Source organism: Fundulus heteroclitus, chromosome 19 (genome assembly GCF_011125445.2).
Source record: "Fundulus heteroclitus isolate FHET01 chromosome 19, MU-UCD_Fhet_4.1, whole genome shotgun sequence".
NCBI lineage: Eukaryota > Metazoa > Chordata > Actinopteri > Cyprinodontiformes > Fundulidae > Fundulus > Fundulus heteroclitus.
The window spans coordinates 30,729,552-30,748,454 of record NC_046379.1 but is presented as its reverse complement, the minus strand read 5'-3'; the positions used below and the strand labels follow the sequence as shown (position 1 = coordinate 30,748,454).

At 43.5% G+C, this 18,903-nt stretch overlaps 1 protein-coding gene across 3 annotated transcripts in view; it reads left to right on the top strand.

The window, feature by feature from the left end:
- mgaa (MAX dimerization protein MGA a) overlaps positions 1 to 18,524 on the top strand; it is an 80,973-nt gene extending 62,449 nt beyond the window's left edge. For all 3 annotated transcript variants that reach the window (XM_036150779.1, XM_036150777.1, XM_036150778.1), the window contains 8 exons: positions 3,447 to 3,569; positions 3,643 to 3,754; positions 6,959 to 7,050; positions 7,623 to 7,771; positions 8,401 to 8,467; positions 13,098 to 13,227; positions 15,248 to 15,610; positions 17,038 to 18,524. In XM_036150779.1, coding sequence (XP_036006672.1) covers positions 3,447 to 3,569; positions 3,643 to 3,754; positions 6,959 to 7,050; positions 7,623 to 7,771; positions 8,401 to 8,467; positions 13,098 to 13,227; positions 15,248 to 15,610; positions 17,038 to 17,660 — 1,659 coding nt within the window. In that variant the 3' untranslated portion in view covers positions 17,661 to 18,524. The remainder of the gene's footprint in view (positions 1 to 3,446; positions 3,570 to 3,642; positions 3,755 to 6,958; positions 7,051 to 7,622; positions 7,772 to 8,400; positions 8,468 to 13,097; positions 13,228 to 15,247; positions 15,611 to 17,037) is intronic.
- The last annotated feature ends 379 nt before the right edge of the window (positions 18,525 to 18,903 follow it).

Here is an 18,903-nt window from a genome sequence, read left to right as displayed (position 1 = left end):
ACAGCAAGTTTTAGATTAATAGGAAAAGTACAACATATTTAGGCCAACATGTTCAACTAATTGTGGATCCCTTTAAGTTGTCAGCTAAATAGCTCCATTCAGCTGGGCTGCTTGGTGGAGCAGAGTCAGCTTCTCAACCAAAATCTTGCTGATGTGCTCTGATGCCAAGGATGTGATGACAGAAAAGCAGACCTAATACGTTTAGTTATATTTTATACATATGTCCAAGTTTAATAATGTGTAAAAAAAAAAAAAAAAACAGGTTTTGTTTATTCAGTCAGTATTTAATACAGGTGGCACAATGAACTGTTGAAATTTAATGATGTGAAAATTAGCCATTCATGTTATGGAAAGACCCACTTGATACAAGAGAAAACTAGAGTTTTCAAGAAAATGTATGTTATTCATTAATCGTTGGTCAATTGATAAGATGATCAACTTTAGATTAACTCATTAACAGATCACTCTGTGTGTGTGTGTGTGTGTGTGTGTGTGTGTGTGTGTGTGTGTGTGTGTGTGTGTGTGTGTGTGTGTGTGTATTAGGGCTGTCAAAATTAACGCGTTAACGCGAGATGATTAATTTCCGGAAATAACGCAATATTTTTTTTAACGCATTAACGCAGTCCCGCCCTTTTTTACCCACAATTCAATTGTCCGACATGAGCGAGATGGAGAAATCAGAAGAACCCGTTGGCCCGCTGGATGGACAGTTCGAGGATAAAAAAAAAAACAAAGACAGAACAATAAATAAACATGTTGTGGTTTGCTCACACTGCAGGAAGGACTTTTCATTTCACCGAACCACCTCGAGCCTTAAATATCATCTTTACGCCAAGCATACATTTGTTGGGGCTTCGACTTCAGGTGTTACGCCTGGCATGCGTCAGACCACCCTCACGAGCGCTGGGCGTTAAGTAAGTCTACGTCTGAGAAGCTGACCGACAAAATTGCCAGATGGATAGCCAAGGACTGTAGACAGATTAATATTGTCGAGGACGCGGGCCTCGCAGAAGTTTTGAAAGTGGCAACTTTAGACGCATTGTACAAACCACCGTCGAGAGGCACAGTGATGACTAAAATCAACGAACTTTATGAGGCTAAAATGAAAACGAAGGAAGAGGATTTGGCTTCAGCGGAACATGTTGCTTTGACAGGAGACCACTGGACCTCTGTGAGTAACAATAATTATCTGGGTGTGACGGCGCATCACATCACTGAAACCTGGGAACTGAAGTCGTTTGCTTTAACCGTAATTAAATCAGAAGAGCGTCACTTCGTAGAGGCATGTGCTCAACAGTTTCAAACCGTGGCACAAAAGTGGAAAATAGAAGGAAAAATCACAACAATAGGGACGGAGAGGGCACGTAAACTGCTGCCATATAAGCACATCAACGTGAGCCTCTCCGATAGTGGATTTACCAATGTAGTGTCTCAAAATTGTGGGTCACTTCAGACACAGCGCAGCCAACAGCATGGAGCTTAAAGCACAGCAAGCGGCCCTGGGACAGTAGCAGGAGCCACTGATCCAAGACGTGCCAACGCAGTGAAATTCCACACTGGAAATGATCAAGCAGCATTTAAAGCAACCCTGGACCAACAACGCCATAAACTGGTTATGCTGACGCCACCAGAACGGGACAAACTGCAGAGACTGAGAACTCTTCTAGAGCCCTGCAGGTAAGGAATGCACATATAATGTGCAAATTGAAAATGAAATTGAACTGATCAAGCTTTTATTAAATGTTTAACTGATTTACCAGCATACCAATTGGTGTTCAAATATCTTATGTGTAGGTGTGTGTTTGTTTGTGTGTGTTATTTTACTGCAGGTATGTCTCTGAGATTCTGGGTGGAGAGGCCTATATCTCCTGCTGAGTAGTACTGCCTGCCCTCCGCCACCTGCGTCAAGTGATGAAGGTCTCTGAAGAAGACCCTGCATATGTGGCGAGCTTTAAGACCAGCTTCATGGAAGACCTTGCCTCCTGCCAAGAAAATTCGAACAATGCATGGCTCAAGCTTGCAACGGCTCTGGATCTACATGTTAAAGACTTGAAGAGTCTGCCCAAGAGTGAAAGGGAAGAGGTGTGGACCTCACTTGGAGGCATGCTTTATGAACATTCACCCAGAAGGTCTCTGCTGACTTCTCAAGATGGACCACCCAAGAAGAAAATTCACCTTGTACAGATGGGCTCAGATTCAGAGTCAGATGAAGAGGTGCAACCTGACAGAGACATACACAAGTATAGGGCAGAGCCATGCATAAGTATGGAGGACTGCCCCATGCAGTGGTGGGCTGCTCATTCAGGAGCACATGACAAGCTGACACGGCTTGCTCGCAAATATCTAGCAACTCCTGCATCCACAGTTCCTTGCGAACGACTCTTTTCAGTCGCAGGCCATATTGTTCAGAAGAAACGGTCCGCTTTAAGGCCCATTCATACCTCACGTAAAAGACGGATACGGATACGTGTGGAGTGTTTCATACGTTCTAACTGTCGATTTCGTCCGTATTTTGACACGAAAATTGGGAGCTTACGCTTACGGACAAAACGGATCAATACGGAGCAATACTACCGGAAACGGTGGGGGCGCTATTGAGTTTGTAGTACAAAATGTCAACAAAATCACGAAGAAGGTTGTAATTCTGGGCTTTTAACAATGGCGGGATTCGAGGTACGACTTGCGGAGCTTGACAGGAGCTACCCACACATATGATGTGTCGTGTCCGGGGCACAGGGACAAACAAAAAGTTTACTTACGGAGCAAATACAACAAAATCACGTCTTGGACCGTCGCCATGTTTGATCAGTGACGAATCATTGGCGCCCAGCACTCCCACCTAGAGTACATATTGGTTATTGCGCACCTCAACGGACGGAGGTATGAAGGAGTCAACGGATAGAACGTACGGACAGAAATACGGACGTGCAGGCCAAACGTAGGGTATGAATGGGCCTTATCATTCAGAAAATGTTAACCAGTTAGTTTGCCTTAGCAACTGGCTGAAAGATGAATAAATAAAGGTAAAAGGACCTCATGTAATAGTTTAAAAGTGGAGTTGTTTGTTCAAAACGAAAAACGTTCCATTCACCCATCCTGTATTTGCTTAAAAAAAAAAGAAAAAAAAAGCAATGGCTAAGTTGCCAAAATTGTTGAATTAAATTCTTTTTTTGGATTTGTCATTAATAAAAACTACATGTAATACCCCATTCTGGCTTATCTTTCTGTTTTGAAAACAGTACACAGAAAATGTGAATTTTTCAATAATATTTAGGCTTGTGATTAATCGAAATTAATTCAAGAAACCTTGTGATATATATATATATATATATATATATATATATATATATATATATATATATATATATATATATATATATATACACACACACACACCTTTTGTTTAAAGATGGTTGAAGCTAACAGTTGCCGGTTTGTTTGTGTAGCGCCTTATGCACAATATGGAAGCGAGAATGTATCGAGCCCAGTTGCAACAGCTGTTCCATGAGTTGAAGAAAGAAGTGGTGCCAACATATGACACAATGCCCAAAATCTCTATTCTGAAAAAGGTGAAACAGGTTCTCAAACCAGGTTTTTATGTTTATTGGTTTGAAGTAAATTACAGCATGTGTTTTTCTGCAGGCTGTCAAACTGATCCAGGAGCTGAGGGGTTCTGAGGAAGACCTGAAGAGGAAGAAAAAAAGCCTGGTGAAGAGTCGGGATAAATACCTGTCCATTCTTGCTCCATCAGCAGGTTTGAGCTGACACATTTTACTACACATAAATCAGTATAAACACAAGCAGGGACTACTCCTGGTTGCATCATTTGAATAGACTTGTGAGATCTGATAGGAGCTTTATGACAGCAGTGTTTCTTTAATGTTGCTGGAAAGAACAAGTCGGAGTAAAAAATACATTTTCTTCTGGTTTTTCATGTGCTTTCATTCAAATAAATCACTCAGTAGGGTTGTCACAACACTGACAATTCAAACTTGTAACAAATACTAATACAAAGACTTGCTACTATTGGCACATACAACCCGTACTTTTCACAGTGTAAACAAGGATCTGGTCCATGTAAATGTATTCAGCGGCAGCAGCCCTGTACAATTTCTATCTTTTTGATTGTCTTGGATTATATTCTCTTTAGTGATCAACTTCAGCAGCATGACAGGTAGCTACAGGTTCCGACTTTTTTCCACTCTGTCGGCTTCTGTCTGGCTCCAGCCGACGACAAGTAAGAGCATTGATTGGTCTGCAGATGCTGTTTTAGCAAGCAATAAGTGCTGCTGCGAGCCCCTCCCACCTTCCAAGCACTGAAGTCAGTGTTTCCTCTTAGCTGCTGCCTGCAGCCCGCCTGCCAAAGGCACAAGGAGGAGGAGACCCGTTCCTCTGCATGTCCACATTTTATATGAAACACACATGTGCTAAGCTGCCGCTGATCCTGCCCTGGTCAACAAAGCAGGATGTTAATGTAATTATTTTTTCACTGAACCTTTGTTGCACTAAAATAAATCTCTGCTTGAAGAGAGAGAGCAGTCTTCCCCTGCATTAAAACACTCGGCTCAGGCTGTGTCTGAAGTTTGTTTGAGCTGATCACGTCACGTCAGATCTTGATAACAATCGAAGCTTTCTTCTCATTTTAGAGTGTTTTTCGGTAATATCATGAATTTATTCTCATATCATCACCACTTTATTCTGCCAATATTATGACTTTTAAGATTCTTTAGTGTCACTGCGTGACACTGTGGTGAAATTCCTTTCAGGACACACTTCGGCTTAGAGTACAAACAACAGACAATAAACATGTGTGTCATGAACTGTACAGGTGAACCCAAATTCAACCACACACAGAGCTTCGTGTTAAGAGTTTTATTGAAGGAGATGAGTTGTGGAGGGTGAGAACCAGAGAGTCCAACAAAGGGTCCAACAAAAATCTACCCCAACCAGGGCGAATGAAGGGAGGCTTGGGACGGCAGGTCAGGGTCAAAACAAAGAAGTGTTCAGGTGGCTGACCAGGGGGTTGAGCGGCGGCTGGTAAGGCGCCGATGGGCCCGGGCGGCGACTGAAGACCAGGGGGATCCACAGGTGGTGACTGATGGTGACCAGGAGGAGCCTCCCGTGGACGACCCTACCGAAGCACAGTCAGAGGTGGGCGTCATGGAGGGTGACCCTGACAAGATAGCACAGTCAGAGGCGGGCTTCGCCGAGGGTGACCCTGATGAGATAGCAGAGTCAGTGGTGGGCATGGCGGAGCAGAGCCTTTGACGGAGGCGGACCCTCAGAGGCCGGCCACGGAGGAGGACCCATGAAGGCTGGTGACAGAGCTTCACCTGGGTTGTCCCGGCATGGAGCTCCAGAGTAGGACCCTCGGGGGACTCTGGAGCTGAGACTGGAGGAGGGTCCACCCGGACCCTCCTCCAGTCTCAGCTCTCACGGGACTCAGGAGCGGTGCAGGAAGGCGGGTCACCCTGGTGACCAATAAATTTTGAGTTTCTTCACCACCGATCTGGTTACTGAGTTAAGAATAGGCTCCCCTGGACACTGTTAGAGGCACATTTGACTGACCTGGTATTGACTCATTCATCAAGCAACAGCAAAGAGTCATATTCTTCACTCCAAAACATATCTACACCTCCTGGTATCCGTCCTCATATTTTTCCCAGCGTCAGATCAGTAGTTGACTCTCCTGCGTTATTGAAGTGATAATAAAGAGAATTGATCCAAATGTGGTTTGGACAAGTTGCAAGCACAGGATGTCTTTGTTCTCCAAGACTTTATCTTCAGCAATGTGTGTGAGGCTCAAGCCACTGTAGCTATGACCCAACTCTCACGCCTATGTTGTAACACCAGTCCCTCTTTGAAGCAATAGGCGCCTCTTCAGGCCCACATGGAGCACCAGAAGCGAGTGTTTTGCTGCCCACCAATCTAGCTGTGGCCTTGGGTCTGTACGTCTTATAAAAAAACGTACCTTTAGGTATCTGGAAATCGGATTCTTAGATGAACTAGATTTGTGGAAGTCCTTCATTTTGTTTGTGATATCTTGGCTGATTTCTTGAGATTTTTCCACCATGTACCAAAAAGAAGTAGAGTGCCGAGTAAAATACATTCCCCCAGCTGTGACTCCATTTAACTTGAATGTCGTGAAATTGACCAAGTCTTGACATCATCATCTGGGTTTTTTAGTTTTGTTTATGGAGATAGTAATCTTATTGTATGTAAACATCAGGAAAATAATAAGGCTTTTAAAAGATTAGCACTTCCATTATTGTGGTATTTATACAATAGAAATAATTTAGGAAATCTTAACCAGCTGTCTTCCCCTGTCTATAGTTGATGCTATAGCAGATCCTCCTTCCACTTTGGAAAGGTTTGACATGTATGCAGCCATCAACGATCTGATCTCACTTCTCTCTTTCCAACTATGGAAAACCACTTTTGCCCTCTCTGAGAAGATGTATTCTGCAGGGAAGTGTTAGGATTGGCTCATGTTTAAAGTTGTATAAGTCATTTAGGGGTTATCATTAACTGTTTGAATTGATCTTAGATATATACTGGTCTGTGTGGTTATATTCATTGTGCATGTTTTATGGTTTTTCATGGGAACATCCTTTGTATTCAAACCAAATTCTCTTTGTACTGGCACAATCTTCTCAGAGCTGAGAAACAGCAGGAATGTTCAAGGTCTACTCTCTTCTCTCTGTAGGTCTGTAGCAATTAGATACATGCATGGGAGCAACACACACACACTTTTCTAGTATATTGTCTTGAATGAATGTGTGCAGAGGCTGACCTGCCCAAGTCCTATTGCTAGTTCATCGATTGCAGGAGCGGGGGTGCCGTCACTGTGCAGGCCAGGTCTGCCAAACACATGTGACCGTGAAACACAGCAGCTGCTAATTCTCCTCATTGACCGCACGTGTGACCCGCTCCTGTGTTTCTATGTGTTCTCTGACAGCGCACCGAGCCCATGCTGCCAGGCAGGAAGTGAAAGATCCTAGCTACGTCTCATATGAGGAGGATCGCTTAAACAGGATGACTGTTGCTAACGTAAGCCACGACTGGACATGTTTGGTCTTAGGTTATCTGCAAACATTCACACCTCTGCCACGTTTCTACTTCCTAAAATATATTAATTTTGTTCTAGCTGTTGTTCAATCTTTTTACTACATTGTTTAGTTTGATTGAAGCTCTGTGAAAAAAAAACACTGGATCCCTTACAGAGTTCTTCAGTTTTGTGTTTTTTACACTAAAATATATCAGAATATCAAAGGAATCTTAATATCAGGCAAAAATTACCCAAGTAAATAAAATAGGCTCTCCTCTAATGAATATTTCCTAGTTAAGGAAAAAGCTTTTCCGCACCTTGTAGAACCACAGAGTAGCTGCACAGTCCCAGAACCTCCTGTGTGCTAACGATGGTTCCTCCTCCATGCCCTACAGTCCTCCTCATGTCTGCTAAGCACTTGAGGGATGCAACGTGCATCATCATTGCTCTTTATTAAATCTGTTAACTTTGTAATGGAGAACCATTCATAAATGTGTGTAATGAAATGCAAACAGAAGCCAAGTTGCTCTGCTGCTAGAAAATGAAGCTGAAGTGGTGTCTGTTGTTGTGGCAGGGCGCTGCTGCAGCTGGTGAGTCAACAGGTGACGGCCAGCAGGAGGAGGAGAAGGAGGACAAGGCTTGGCACAGCATGTTGGAAAAGCTGGAGGAGAGCAGCGGCTGTGGAGCGGCTCAGCAGAAGATGGAGATGACCAGTAGTTCAGAGTAAGAAGTGGAGCCACATCACTGGGGGTTAACCAGACTGATGACTAGTGGTTTTAGTTGGAGCTTGACAGATTAATGTCCACGCTTGTCAACAGCCTCTAAATGCCTGATATCTGACATTTCTGAGCTGTGCTGGAAGACATGGACTCCAGGATGCAATAAAAAGGAAACCAAAATGACATGAGCTCAGATTATCCGATGCGCTCCTGATGTTCTAACTTGATTAGTTGTTTCTCCAGAATTTGGAAGGCATTAAATTCAGGAGGGGACCAGCTGGGAGCTCTCACACTGTTCAAGTCCTCCTGTGTTATACTCCTTAACTCCTGCGCCACTGTCACAGGAGTTGGGGAGTTTGTCCAGTAATTGGTGGGTTGCCGGTTCAATACCCTGCTCCTACTGTCTCAGTCGTTGTGTCACACTTCACCCAAATTGCCTGCTGGTGGTGGTCAGAGGTCCCGGTGGCCTGTGTCAGTCTGCCCCAGGGCAGCTGTGGCTACTAGCGTAGCTCACCACCGTCACGGTGTGAATGGCTGACTGTAGTCTAAAGCGCTTTGGGCTCATCAGACTAGTTAAAGAGCTGTACAAGTACAAGCCATTTACCATTTTATCTTGGATTTCCTTTTTTTCAGTGTGGACAGTGAGGAGGAAGCTCTCGGTCCTGCCATGAATTCTGCAAGGAAGGGGTCGCTGAAACAGGTGAGCACTGCTGTAAACAAGGAACCCTGCAGTTCCTGTACGTTCTGAAAACCCTCCTTTCACTGAGGGTCCACAGCCCAGATCTCACTTTATGCACCCCTGGACAATAAACAGTAGCATGAAAAACTATTTGCCTCTTAGAGATTTCTATTGGCTTTTTTTTACACTGAAAGATTCTCATAATGACACATTTTCATATTCAGCTGAATTAACCTGTAAATGCAACAAACCGTTTTCAGGTTCTGATCTCATTTATTGAGAGAAAGCAGCTATCCATTCCAACCTGGTTCTATTTAAAGTAATCACTTTTCCTTGTTCAATCACCAATTCTCAGATTAACCACATTTTCTTTGTTTCACATTCATGAACCACCCCCAGACCTGATACTACCAAACCTGTAATCCCTTCAATAGAAGGTGTCTGACAGCATGAAGCAGGCTAAAACATGTCACCCGGCTCTGCAGAAGTTCAACAACCAATTAGAAACATTTACATGCATGAGTCTAGAATGAGTTACAACGTCTTTTCTAAGGCTTAGGGACACACAAGAACCATAGTGAGAACCTTTATTTAGTCAGAACAACATGTAAAGCTCTGTAAGGCACACTTGTCTGAGGTCAGAGTTCATGATTCACCAGTAAGAAAGAAACTTAAGATGAGATGAGAATTCCTTTATTGTCCTACAGTGGGGAAATTCGGGCATGACAGTGGCACACACACAGATAGTTACACACAATTATTAACAATGAGAAGAAGGGAAAAAGAACAAACTAGTTTAATTTAGAATAAGCTCTAAAGAAACACTAAGAGTAGAAGATAAATACATACAGTCATGGGCAAGTTACCTTAGCATCTTGGAACAGTGTAAACAGTCAATGATCGGATCAGAAGCTGTGCAACCATTAGCATGATGAAAACAGAGATTATAAAGTCTAGCAGCAGGTGGAATGAAGGACCTGTGGAAGCGGTTCTTGGAGCATCTGCGCTGCAGCAGTCTGTCACTGATAGAGCTCTCCAGCTGTGCAACAGCTCCGTGCATGGGGTGAGAGACATTGTCCTCACAGTCTTCTGTCTCCCACCTGAGCACTGGGTCCAGGGAGCATCCTAGGACAGAGCTGGCCCTCTTAATGGGCTCATCTCGCCGGTTCCTCTCAGCTGCAGATCAGCTGCTGCTCCAACAGACCACACCATAGAATAAATATTCCACTTTAATGATTTCAGACAGAAATGTCTGAAATCATTAGCGGGGTCTGCCTCCACTGTCAAAGTAGGGTCTAATTAAGGTGCTGCGGGATATCAGATTTCCATCAAACTTCGTAATTGGGTACGATATTATTCAGAAAAACATGCCTGAATGATTAATTGGAATGACTGGGATGCTGCACTACGTGTTTTTGCTGTTTAAACCTACCTTAAATGTACAGTCCGTAAAAATAATCAGTACGTCATTACTTTTTATCAAGTTAAAACAAAAGTCTCTTGCACTGTTCTCAGATTAAGAACATGTGGTCTTTTTAATCAGAAAAAACAAATTGCACGTAAATTGCATTTAAATTCAAGCAGAAAAATAACCGCTGAAAAAGTGATGACGTCATTGAGGCGACTAGCTGACTCGTGTTTTTCTAAGTGCCTAACAAAAGGCTGTTTGAGGATTTTATGAATAAAAAAACGTTCAACCTGACCCTTTACTAAGAAGTAAGTACGTCCTCAACCTGCCAGCTAGTCAGGGGTAGTCCCTTGCTAACAGATGTTTGTGATAACACTGGTAGTGTTTAACCAGGGTGGCCGCGGGTCCTTAAAAAGTCTTAAAAAGTCGTAAATCAATTTTCCTCAAAATAAGGCCTTGAAAAGTATTAAATTGTCTTAAATTAATTTTGCATGGGTCTTAAATATTTGTGTGTCACGTTACAGTAAAAATGCGGGCAATCTGTTGTACTAGATCGAATATTTTTTTGCGGTAGCCTATGCGCTGCGTTGTCGATGGCCGTTTCTCAATATGCGTTCTTGAGCAGGCTCGTGTGCTCGTGACACGTCATCAGCCACAGACCGAGCACTGTTGGTGCGGTACGCACGTGACGTCACCATCTTATGAGCAACGCCCCTTGCCTCTAAGGTTGGACAAATGGTGTGAGAGCGCACGTAGCAAAACACGTTCGTGTGAATCGCCCGGTGGACGGGCCGGGAAAATGCGTGACAGCAACCGCAGCGGTGCGCGAACCCCGCCAGCCGGCCGGTGTTATGCCGAAAAGTGCATCCCTGCCAAGATATGCATCCACTGTCGCGGGAGCGCGCCTCGCTCTGTACAGCTGAATATTGACGAAGAAAACGGATTAAAATGTGACCAACGGAGTTACTTGTTCTTATATTAGTGATATCAAAACGTTTGAATATACCTCTTGTGTGAAAAAAACGGTGTTTATTTGGCATATTCGTTTACAAAAGTACGGGTGTAATGAACACCATTAAATCCAAAGTTTTTATCTGAGGTACGGCTGATTTTTTTTGTTGTGGTCTCTTGTCATTCACATACAACAATAGACCGTGACAACCGACGTGAGTTTTGAAACTGCAAAACTTTGTCTTAAACGGAAGATCAGACTGCTTCTACAGTAAACAGCGTTCATAGACCAGTGTGATGCATTCGCGACAGTCAGAAAGCTATGGTGCATTCAGGGACATGGGACATTTCAAACTTACAAAGAAAGAGACATAAAACGGAAAAGAACTTAACTCATACAATAATGTATTTTTCCAGAAAATAGCGTGATCTTTCTAACAATACTTAATGCTCTATACTTGTATTTATTAAATTGTTTTTGATTATGCACATCTGCTAGCTTTTTATTCTGAAAATTCTATAATATTACAACAGCAAATTATGAAAGTTCTTCAAAAGCCTGTTTAAAAGTTCCAAATGGGGCTGCAGATCATACAGCAACAATTGCCCTGTCATTGTTTTAACGGGCAGAATTTGCATTTGCTGACCCTTATCCTTTAACTACACATGGATATACAGGAATAAAGTCATACAAGTGCCAACCCCTCATAGATAGCAGGGGGTGCGTTTTTTGGCAAATGGCTGCCGAAAAATGCACCCCCTATGTTTTTAATCTAAAAATTGTCCCAGACTCATGAAATTCATACTGGTAGCTTAGAACACATTTGTAAACATGAAGGAAATGTTAAATCAGCTACAAGTGTATATTTCAGTAAAATAGCAGGGGGTGCGTTTTTTGGCAAATGTACATGTAAATGTATAACACCGGCACCGCAGTGGTGGCCAATAGGAGCGAGGGCCGATCGACGCCGCTTGCGGCTTTAACATCCTTCATATGCGGCCTATCAGCGTACAAATTAACAGTTGCTAACATGGTTTAAAACAAAGAAATACTTTCTCAAGTGCCATGTTGTCTAATATTATTATTATTTTATCTTTTAATTTTGGTTGATTCAATAGTTGTCACACAATTTGTATTATGTAAATGTCTTTGCACTTTGAAAGCAGCTGAAATTGTAATTTATTTATGTTTTATTTATTTTTGTTCTGAAGGAACAGTATTTTATATATTTACTTGATTTTATAAGCATTTGTTCATGGGACCTAAATGTTCTGAAAATATTGTAATAAATATAATTTAGGACTGCAATGACATGTTTGTCTTTTCGCATTACACACATTTAGTCGATGTTCTTAAACTCAACCGTCATTTTGATTTGTATTTCCATCGTACGTTTGGTCTTAAATTTCATTTAGAAGTGGTATTAAAAGGTCTTAAAAAGTATTAAATTTAACTTGTTTATACTTGTAGACACCCTGTTAACATCACTGGGGGGATCAGAACTCAGATTTAAGTCTGAACTTTGACTAGACCACACCAACATAGGGCTGCAGCTGGTGACTGCTTTAGTAATCTAGTATTCTCTTGATTATTCTGACGGTTAATCAAGTAATCGGATAAAATATTGACCCATTCTGCAGCTTTTAACTACATAAGCTTATTTTATGATTAATAGAAATACATTAATAAGAAAATAAAAAATAAATATGTCTATTTTTATAAATATAATATGTTTATTTTTCTGTTATTTCCAGTTCGTTTTCTATTGTCCAGAATTGTGATTATCTTTGCTTATCAGTCATAACTCCGTCAATATTGCCCAGCTTCAACAAATTATAATTTTTTTTATAATTTTCATCATTCTGTATGTTAAACCAAAAAGATTTAGCACTTACAGTAGTTGAAAAAATGTCCAGGTGCTTACTTTTGTATTTCCTCAGGTTATCATCTGATTATAAAATTAGTTGTTGATCTAAAATATTTAAGTGGGACAGAAAAAAACAAAAAGCAGTAGAGCTGCTCTACTGAGCCCTGTGTGCCACGGGGCAGCTCACAAAACTGTAACTGTTGGTGAAAGTAAATATGTTTATGAAATACTACGTGATAACGTGACTCCTGCAGAAATAAAAGAGCCACTTCAGAGGCTGCATGAGAAGTTTTCAGGTTTCTCTCCCTGCTGTTTAGATCAATTCACCTCACTGCTAACAAGGATTATAAGCTGAGAAGACAAAGCTGCTTTTGTTCACCTTGGAGTGGAAGAAATGAGCATATGGACTGTTTGTGGGTTTTAGGCTCCTCGGGAGGTCCAGAAGCTTCTACCAGAGACAGAGCGACGCTTGTCCATCCAGAGCGTGGAGAAGGAAGACGATCCGGATCCAGACATGAAGGAAGCCTACGGCCCATCAGGTCTGGCAGTAACAGGTCATTACTTTGCTTAGGCCTCTTTGAACCATTTAGTGAAATCCCACCATCAGCCAACATCAAATGATTTAGTCTCCACAGTTTCATCTCTGAACTACCTCAGCGTTATGCTGCATTCACTGTGCCTCCAAAGTGGGAAATCAGACTGCTTCTCTGGATCTCTAACTACCAGACACGCCTAATGTAGAGTTGCACCTCAGATTATTCACGCCCCAGATTAGTCCAGTAGTCACACAGCTGATTTTCAAGTTCCTACTTCAATGGCTGCCTTCAACTAAAGCAGTAGAAAAAGTTCTCAAACATCACAGCGACCGGTGCCTTTCCTTCCGTTCCGCCTGAGCGTGCTTTGACTCCAGACACACGCAGCCTAGAGTCAGCCTAACACCCGCTCCAGCCTAAATCAGCTGCTGTAAAGCATGTCTGACCAGGAGAATTTGACAAGCTCAGCACAGCTAATGTAACAAGTGCTTTCTCTAAATTTAACACCGGCCACGTTTACTGATGACTGCATTCTCAGCATAGTTCAACCCCTTAGACATCTGCATCACTCAGCAGAGCAGCTTTTTGAAATTCCACCAGAGGATTTTAATAGAGTTCATGTCAGGAGACTGTGGTAGTCAGTCTAGTATTTTCCTGGACATCTTCTGCAGCTGAGCGCTGGTAGACTTTGAGGTGTGCAGCAGGACGCTTCTTCCCAGGATTTCCAGACAGTTGATGAAGTCCACCTTGCTCTTCACACCCAGCAGGTTTCCAGAGGCAGAGGAAGAAAAGCAGCCCCAGAGCATCACTGAGCCACCACCGTGCTTCCCTGTAGCTTTTCCAGTTAGTTGACAGTTTTTCACCACCTTCTTCTCACAGCCGGGGCAGCTTCCTCTTTCTGGCACTAGGTGGCGTAACCACGGTTCCTTTGCCTTTAAACTTGTGATCTATGCTTACAGTTGTATCTGTGGGAACCCTCAGTAACTGATCTCTTTTCTCCTATCATTGTCCTTGTTTGTGAAAGGTGATAACTCATTACCTGATGAGGAATGCTCTTTGATGGCCTTAATCATTCTGAAATTAGGAGTATTACGTGTTGAATTTGAATCGAATCAAATCCGTGGGATCTTGGCTTTATTGAACCTTTGAAACTGTTCTTGGGTAATTTGATTGTTGAACAGTTCAGAACTTTGTCAGTAAACCTGATTTGCAGCGAGGGCTGAATCATTTTAGGTGCAACTATGACTTGTTTTCTGTATCAGGTACGTGGCATCTGCTAGGCTCCTCTGTCGGCGACTAACCGTGCGCCCCAACAATGCACATCAGACAGGTTCACAATCAGACCAACACATGCTACGCATTTCCAGAACATCAGAGTCGGGCCAGCCAAGGGGGTTTTACAGCCAACCAGTTCCGGGGCTAAACTGGTGCTAGTGATTGCCTAGCAACAGTTCCTTACGTTCATATCGGTGTGAGCTCTGGCTCCGATAAACCGGTTCTTTCTGGAAGAGAACTGATTTCATCAGGCGCTGGAGAACCAGGAAAGAACAGAACCACAAGCAGTCTCAGGATGGGGTACCATCTAAGTTTAAGGACTCAAGGAAAGATCAGAAAACTGGAGGGGAGTCTGCCTGGCCATCAGTGTGGTATTTGCTGATGGAAGCTCTCTGATTCAATGATGTTCTGGTTCAGAAGTCTTTTAGTCCTTCATATTGCAGAAAGAAAGGAAGACTACCGAGGGGTGGATGGGAGTGGATCCACTCTAAAGGAGCTGTTAGATCACAGTATACCACCGACATCCTCAGGAAATCCTAGAAGCCTGCATTTTACATACATTTCCTTTATAACCCTTAATAAAAGCATACAGACTTCAATTTTTCTTGCATTTTAGAATATTTAGTTGCAATACAGTTGAAGTTTAATGGAAAAACATCTCCAGATATCACTTGGAATGATCTTATGTTCTTTATAATGGAAAACCTGTGAAGCAAATGTGAGATTTTGGGCAGTTTTCTGGACTCACTTCTATTCTTGGCTGCAGGGATGGAGCCGCTACACCACCCGCTGACCAATCAGACCTATCAGAATCAGGCTGGGATGGTGGAGAAGCAACAAGAAGCCAGAAAGATGCCAGTCCAGGGTGCCTACTCCGTAACCCCATGGACGGGACATGCTGAACCCCTGCAGACACCACAGGCTGCTCCCTGTGGAGGTGTGGGGCTGCCCACTGCTATCCAGCTGCAGCCTCTATTTCAGCCTGTTCTACACGTGTCAGACTGCGCTCCGTCTCTCCCACCTGCATTCTCCGATCCATCTGGAGCGAATAAACAGAGAAAGACTGTTCCAAACATTCTGTCTCGCGGCAGAAACCGAGCGCTGCCTCTGACTTCATCGGCTGTAGAGGGTAAGACAACGTAGCCCACATACAATGTTTGCCCCTTCCTGATTTTTTTTTTTTTTTTTCATGTTTTCACACTTAAACATCAGACAAATTCAAATATTGGTCAGACAGCACAAGTAAACACAAAATGCAGTTTTTAAATGGTTTCACTTTGAATCGTCTTGTTACTGAAAAGTGCTTTATAACTAAACTTCCCTTGCCTTTTATTATTAAGAGAAATAATCCAAACCTACATGGCCCTGTGTGATTCCCACCACATTAAAATGTTACTTAACTGGTTTATCACACCTGAGTTCAGCTGCTGATCACTGCCCCACCTGTTCCCAATAAAGAGATTGATTAAGTAGGATCTGCCTGACAGTGAAGAACACAAGATCCTCAAAAACTTCACATCGTGCTGAGAGCCAAAGAAATTCAGGAACAAATAAGAGAGAGTAATTGAGATCTCTCATTCTGGAAGGCGTTCCAAAGCCATTTCTAAAGCTTTGAGACCAGAGAACCTCAGTGGGAGCCATGATCCACAGATGGAGAAAACATGGAGCAGTGGGGAACCTTCCCAGGAGTGGCCCACCGACCAAAAACACCCCAAGAGCGCAGCGACGACTCATCCACCAAACATCGTAGCAACAGTAAAACATGGTGTGATGGTCTGGGTCTGCTTTGCTGCTGCAGGACCTGGAAGACTTGCTGTGATAAATGGAGCCATGAATTCTGCTGTCTACCAAAACATCCTGAAGGATCCTGAAGGTCCAGCCATCTGTTGGTGACCTCTAGCTGAAACCAGCTTGGGTTCTGCAGCAGGACAATGATCCAAAACACACCAAGTCCACCTCTGAACGGCTGAAGAGAAACTAAATGAAGGCTTTGGAGTGGCCTAGTCAAAGTCCTGACCTGAATCCTACGGAGATGCTGTGTCCTGACCTTAAAAAAGCCGCTCATGCTGGAAAACCCTCCCATGTGTCTGAATGACAACAGTTCCTCAAAGATGAGAGGACCAACAATCCTCCACAGCGCTGAGAAAGACTCACTGCAAGTTATCGCCAACGCTTGATTGTTGCTGCTAAAAGAGGAATAACCAGGGATTAGGTTTAGGAGGCAATCACTTTGTCACACAAGGCCATGTGGCTTTGGATAAAAAGCTTCATTTAAAAACTGCATCTTGTGTTTACCTGTGTTGTCTTTGACTGATATTTACATTTGATGCTCTGAAACACTTTAGTGTGACAAACATGAGAAGAATAGGAAATCAGGCCACTGTATAAAACTTTATAACCGTGTCAGGAGGAAAACCAGTAATGTCACAACCTCAGTGTAATGTCATCTCAGGGTTCTGTGTAGTAGAACCTTCTAGATAAATACCTTTGAGGCACATGTGAACATGTCTTGTGGGCGGGGTCTTCCTGTCAGCTGATTAGTGTTTTTCTTCACAGCACCAAACTTGGATCAGGTCCTTTTTGCTGTCCAGCCAGGAAGAGTACCGCACCAAGCCCAGGAGCTCCAGCCCCCGCTAGCTTCAGTTCCATCTCCGTTTCTGCTGCTCTCTGCTGACTGCAACCAGGTCAGCGTCCACCATCGGGGTCCGACAGAGCTCCTCAGTCCTGCTGCCTCAAGGAGCTCAGCTCCCACCGCGGACCCTCCCCCGGACGCACAGCGGTGTGAACCTGGTGGCCAAGAAGGCCGCCAGGATCTGGACAACGAGAGCCTGTCGTTGCTCCTCAATGAAATAGTTTTTCTTAACCAGCAGACTGTTGCCACGGCTACAACAGCTGGGGTACCATCAGCAGCGAAGGATCGCCTTCAAGACTCCTTGGTGTCGGGTGGATCCGAGGAGCAGAGACAGGCCTCCGACCGCCCCGGGCTAACCTCAGGGAACACCGTTGAAGGTGTCCTGACTCCGCCCCCGCTGCTGCACATGAAGGTGGGAGGGGCCAAAGTGGCAGGACTCGGCACCAGTGATGGAGGCGCAGTTGGAGGGGGAGGAAGCGAGGGCGTGGCCTGGAGGCCAATGCCGAGGCTGGTTCCTCTGGGGCTGAGAGGAAACTCTCCAAGCTGACTCCTCTCTGCCCTGGCACTGGCTGTGGGGGGTCCGCTAGGCCCGCTGGTTCTGAAGGCCCACCGCACACAGACGTTCTCAGAACTCCTGAGTTCCTCCATAAAGCCGCAACATTTCTGCGTCAGACCTTGTGGACGGATGTAACTGAGCCATCCTGGAGCAGAGCGAAGAGGAGCCGAGCGATTCAACTACAGACCTTGTTGCTTGGATCCTTTGATGGACAGGAAAATGTACAATACATGTTCAAACAAGCTTTCTTTGTGCAAATGTTGCCATCTGACAGGTTTAGCATGACCAGCTGCAGGGGAATGGATGTGGGGGGTAAAAAGATGGACTTTAATATCAGAAACCTGGACCGGACCGGTTCAGAATCAGCAGTATGCAGAATATCATTTAAAAAGACGGTTATAGAAGTTACTGGTAACATTCACTCCATAGTCGTCATATTTAAGAGGATAGTGGTTAATTTTTCTTTAAATAAATCGGATTTTATCCTGGATTTGATTCAACACAAAGTTCTGTGTAAAATAGTTCAAACGGACCTTTCTCCTAAACGGTGTTTGCTGCAGAAGTTTCCTCTTCAGTCTACATGCAGTATTTGCTTGTTTCTCACTGACCCGCTTTTAGTTTGAAGTCCTCTCCGGACGCCTCCTTGGATGATTGTTACAAGCATCCCCAGAATCAAGTGTGTCAGAATGGCTGTTCTTTGTTTGGAAATTCAGATGAATGCAAATCGTTGTTCTATAAAAGTTCTGCCTCGTGTTCCTTATGATAGGAATTCTTTTTCAGAAAAATCTTTTAAGGTAGACAATGTCACTTGTTTAAGTCTTTAATATGAATAAAGTTTTTGTTTTTTTTAATGAACCTGTGTTTTTGGCTTTAATCTGGGGAATGTAAACGGATCCAAACTGAGATGATCGTTTCTGGTTTTCATGAATGGTGCCAGACGTTCTCCTAACACCTCTTCAGCTCCACTCAGTCATTCTAGCTGGAAGACTTTTGGTGTACATCTCCACCTGGCTGACCAGGCTGGAAGAGAAAATCTGTGAACATCAATTTTCACATCTTGCACACATTGTCAGTTGGCTTTTGATGTGAACTTTAACTAGGCCATTGTAACACGTGAATATGCTTTGATCTAAACCTTCCATTGTAGCTCTGGTGTGTTCAGGGTGGTTGCCCTGATGGAAGATGCAGCCTCTAACAGGTTTTCCCCCACGATTCAGCTCCACCCATCAGCCCC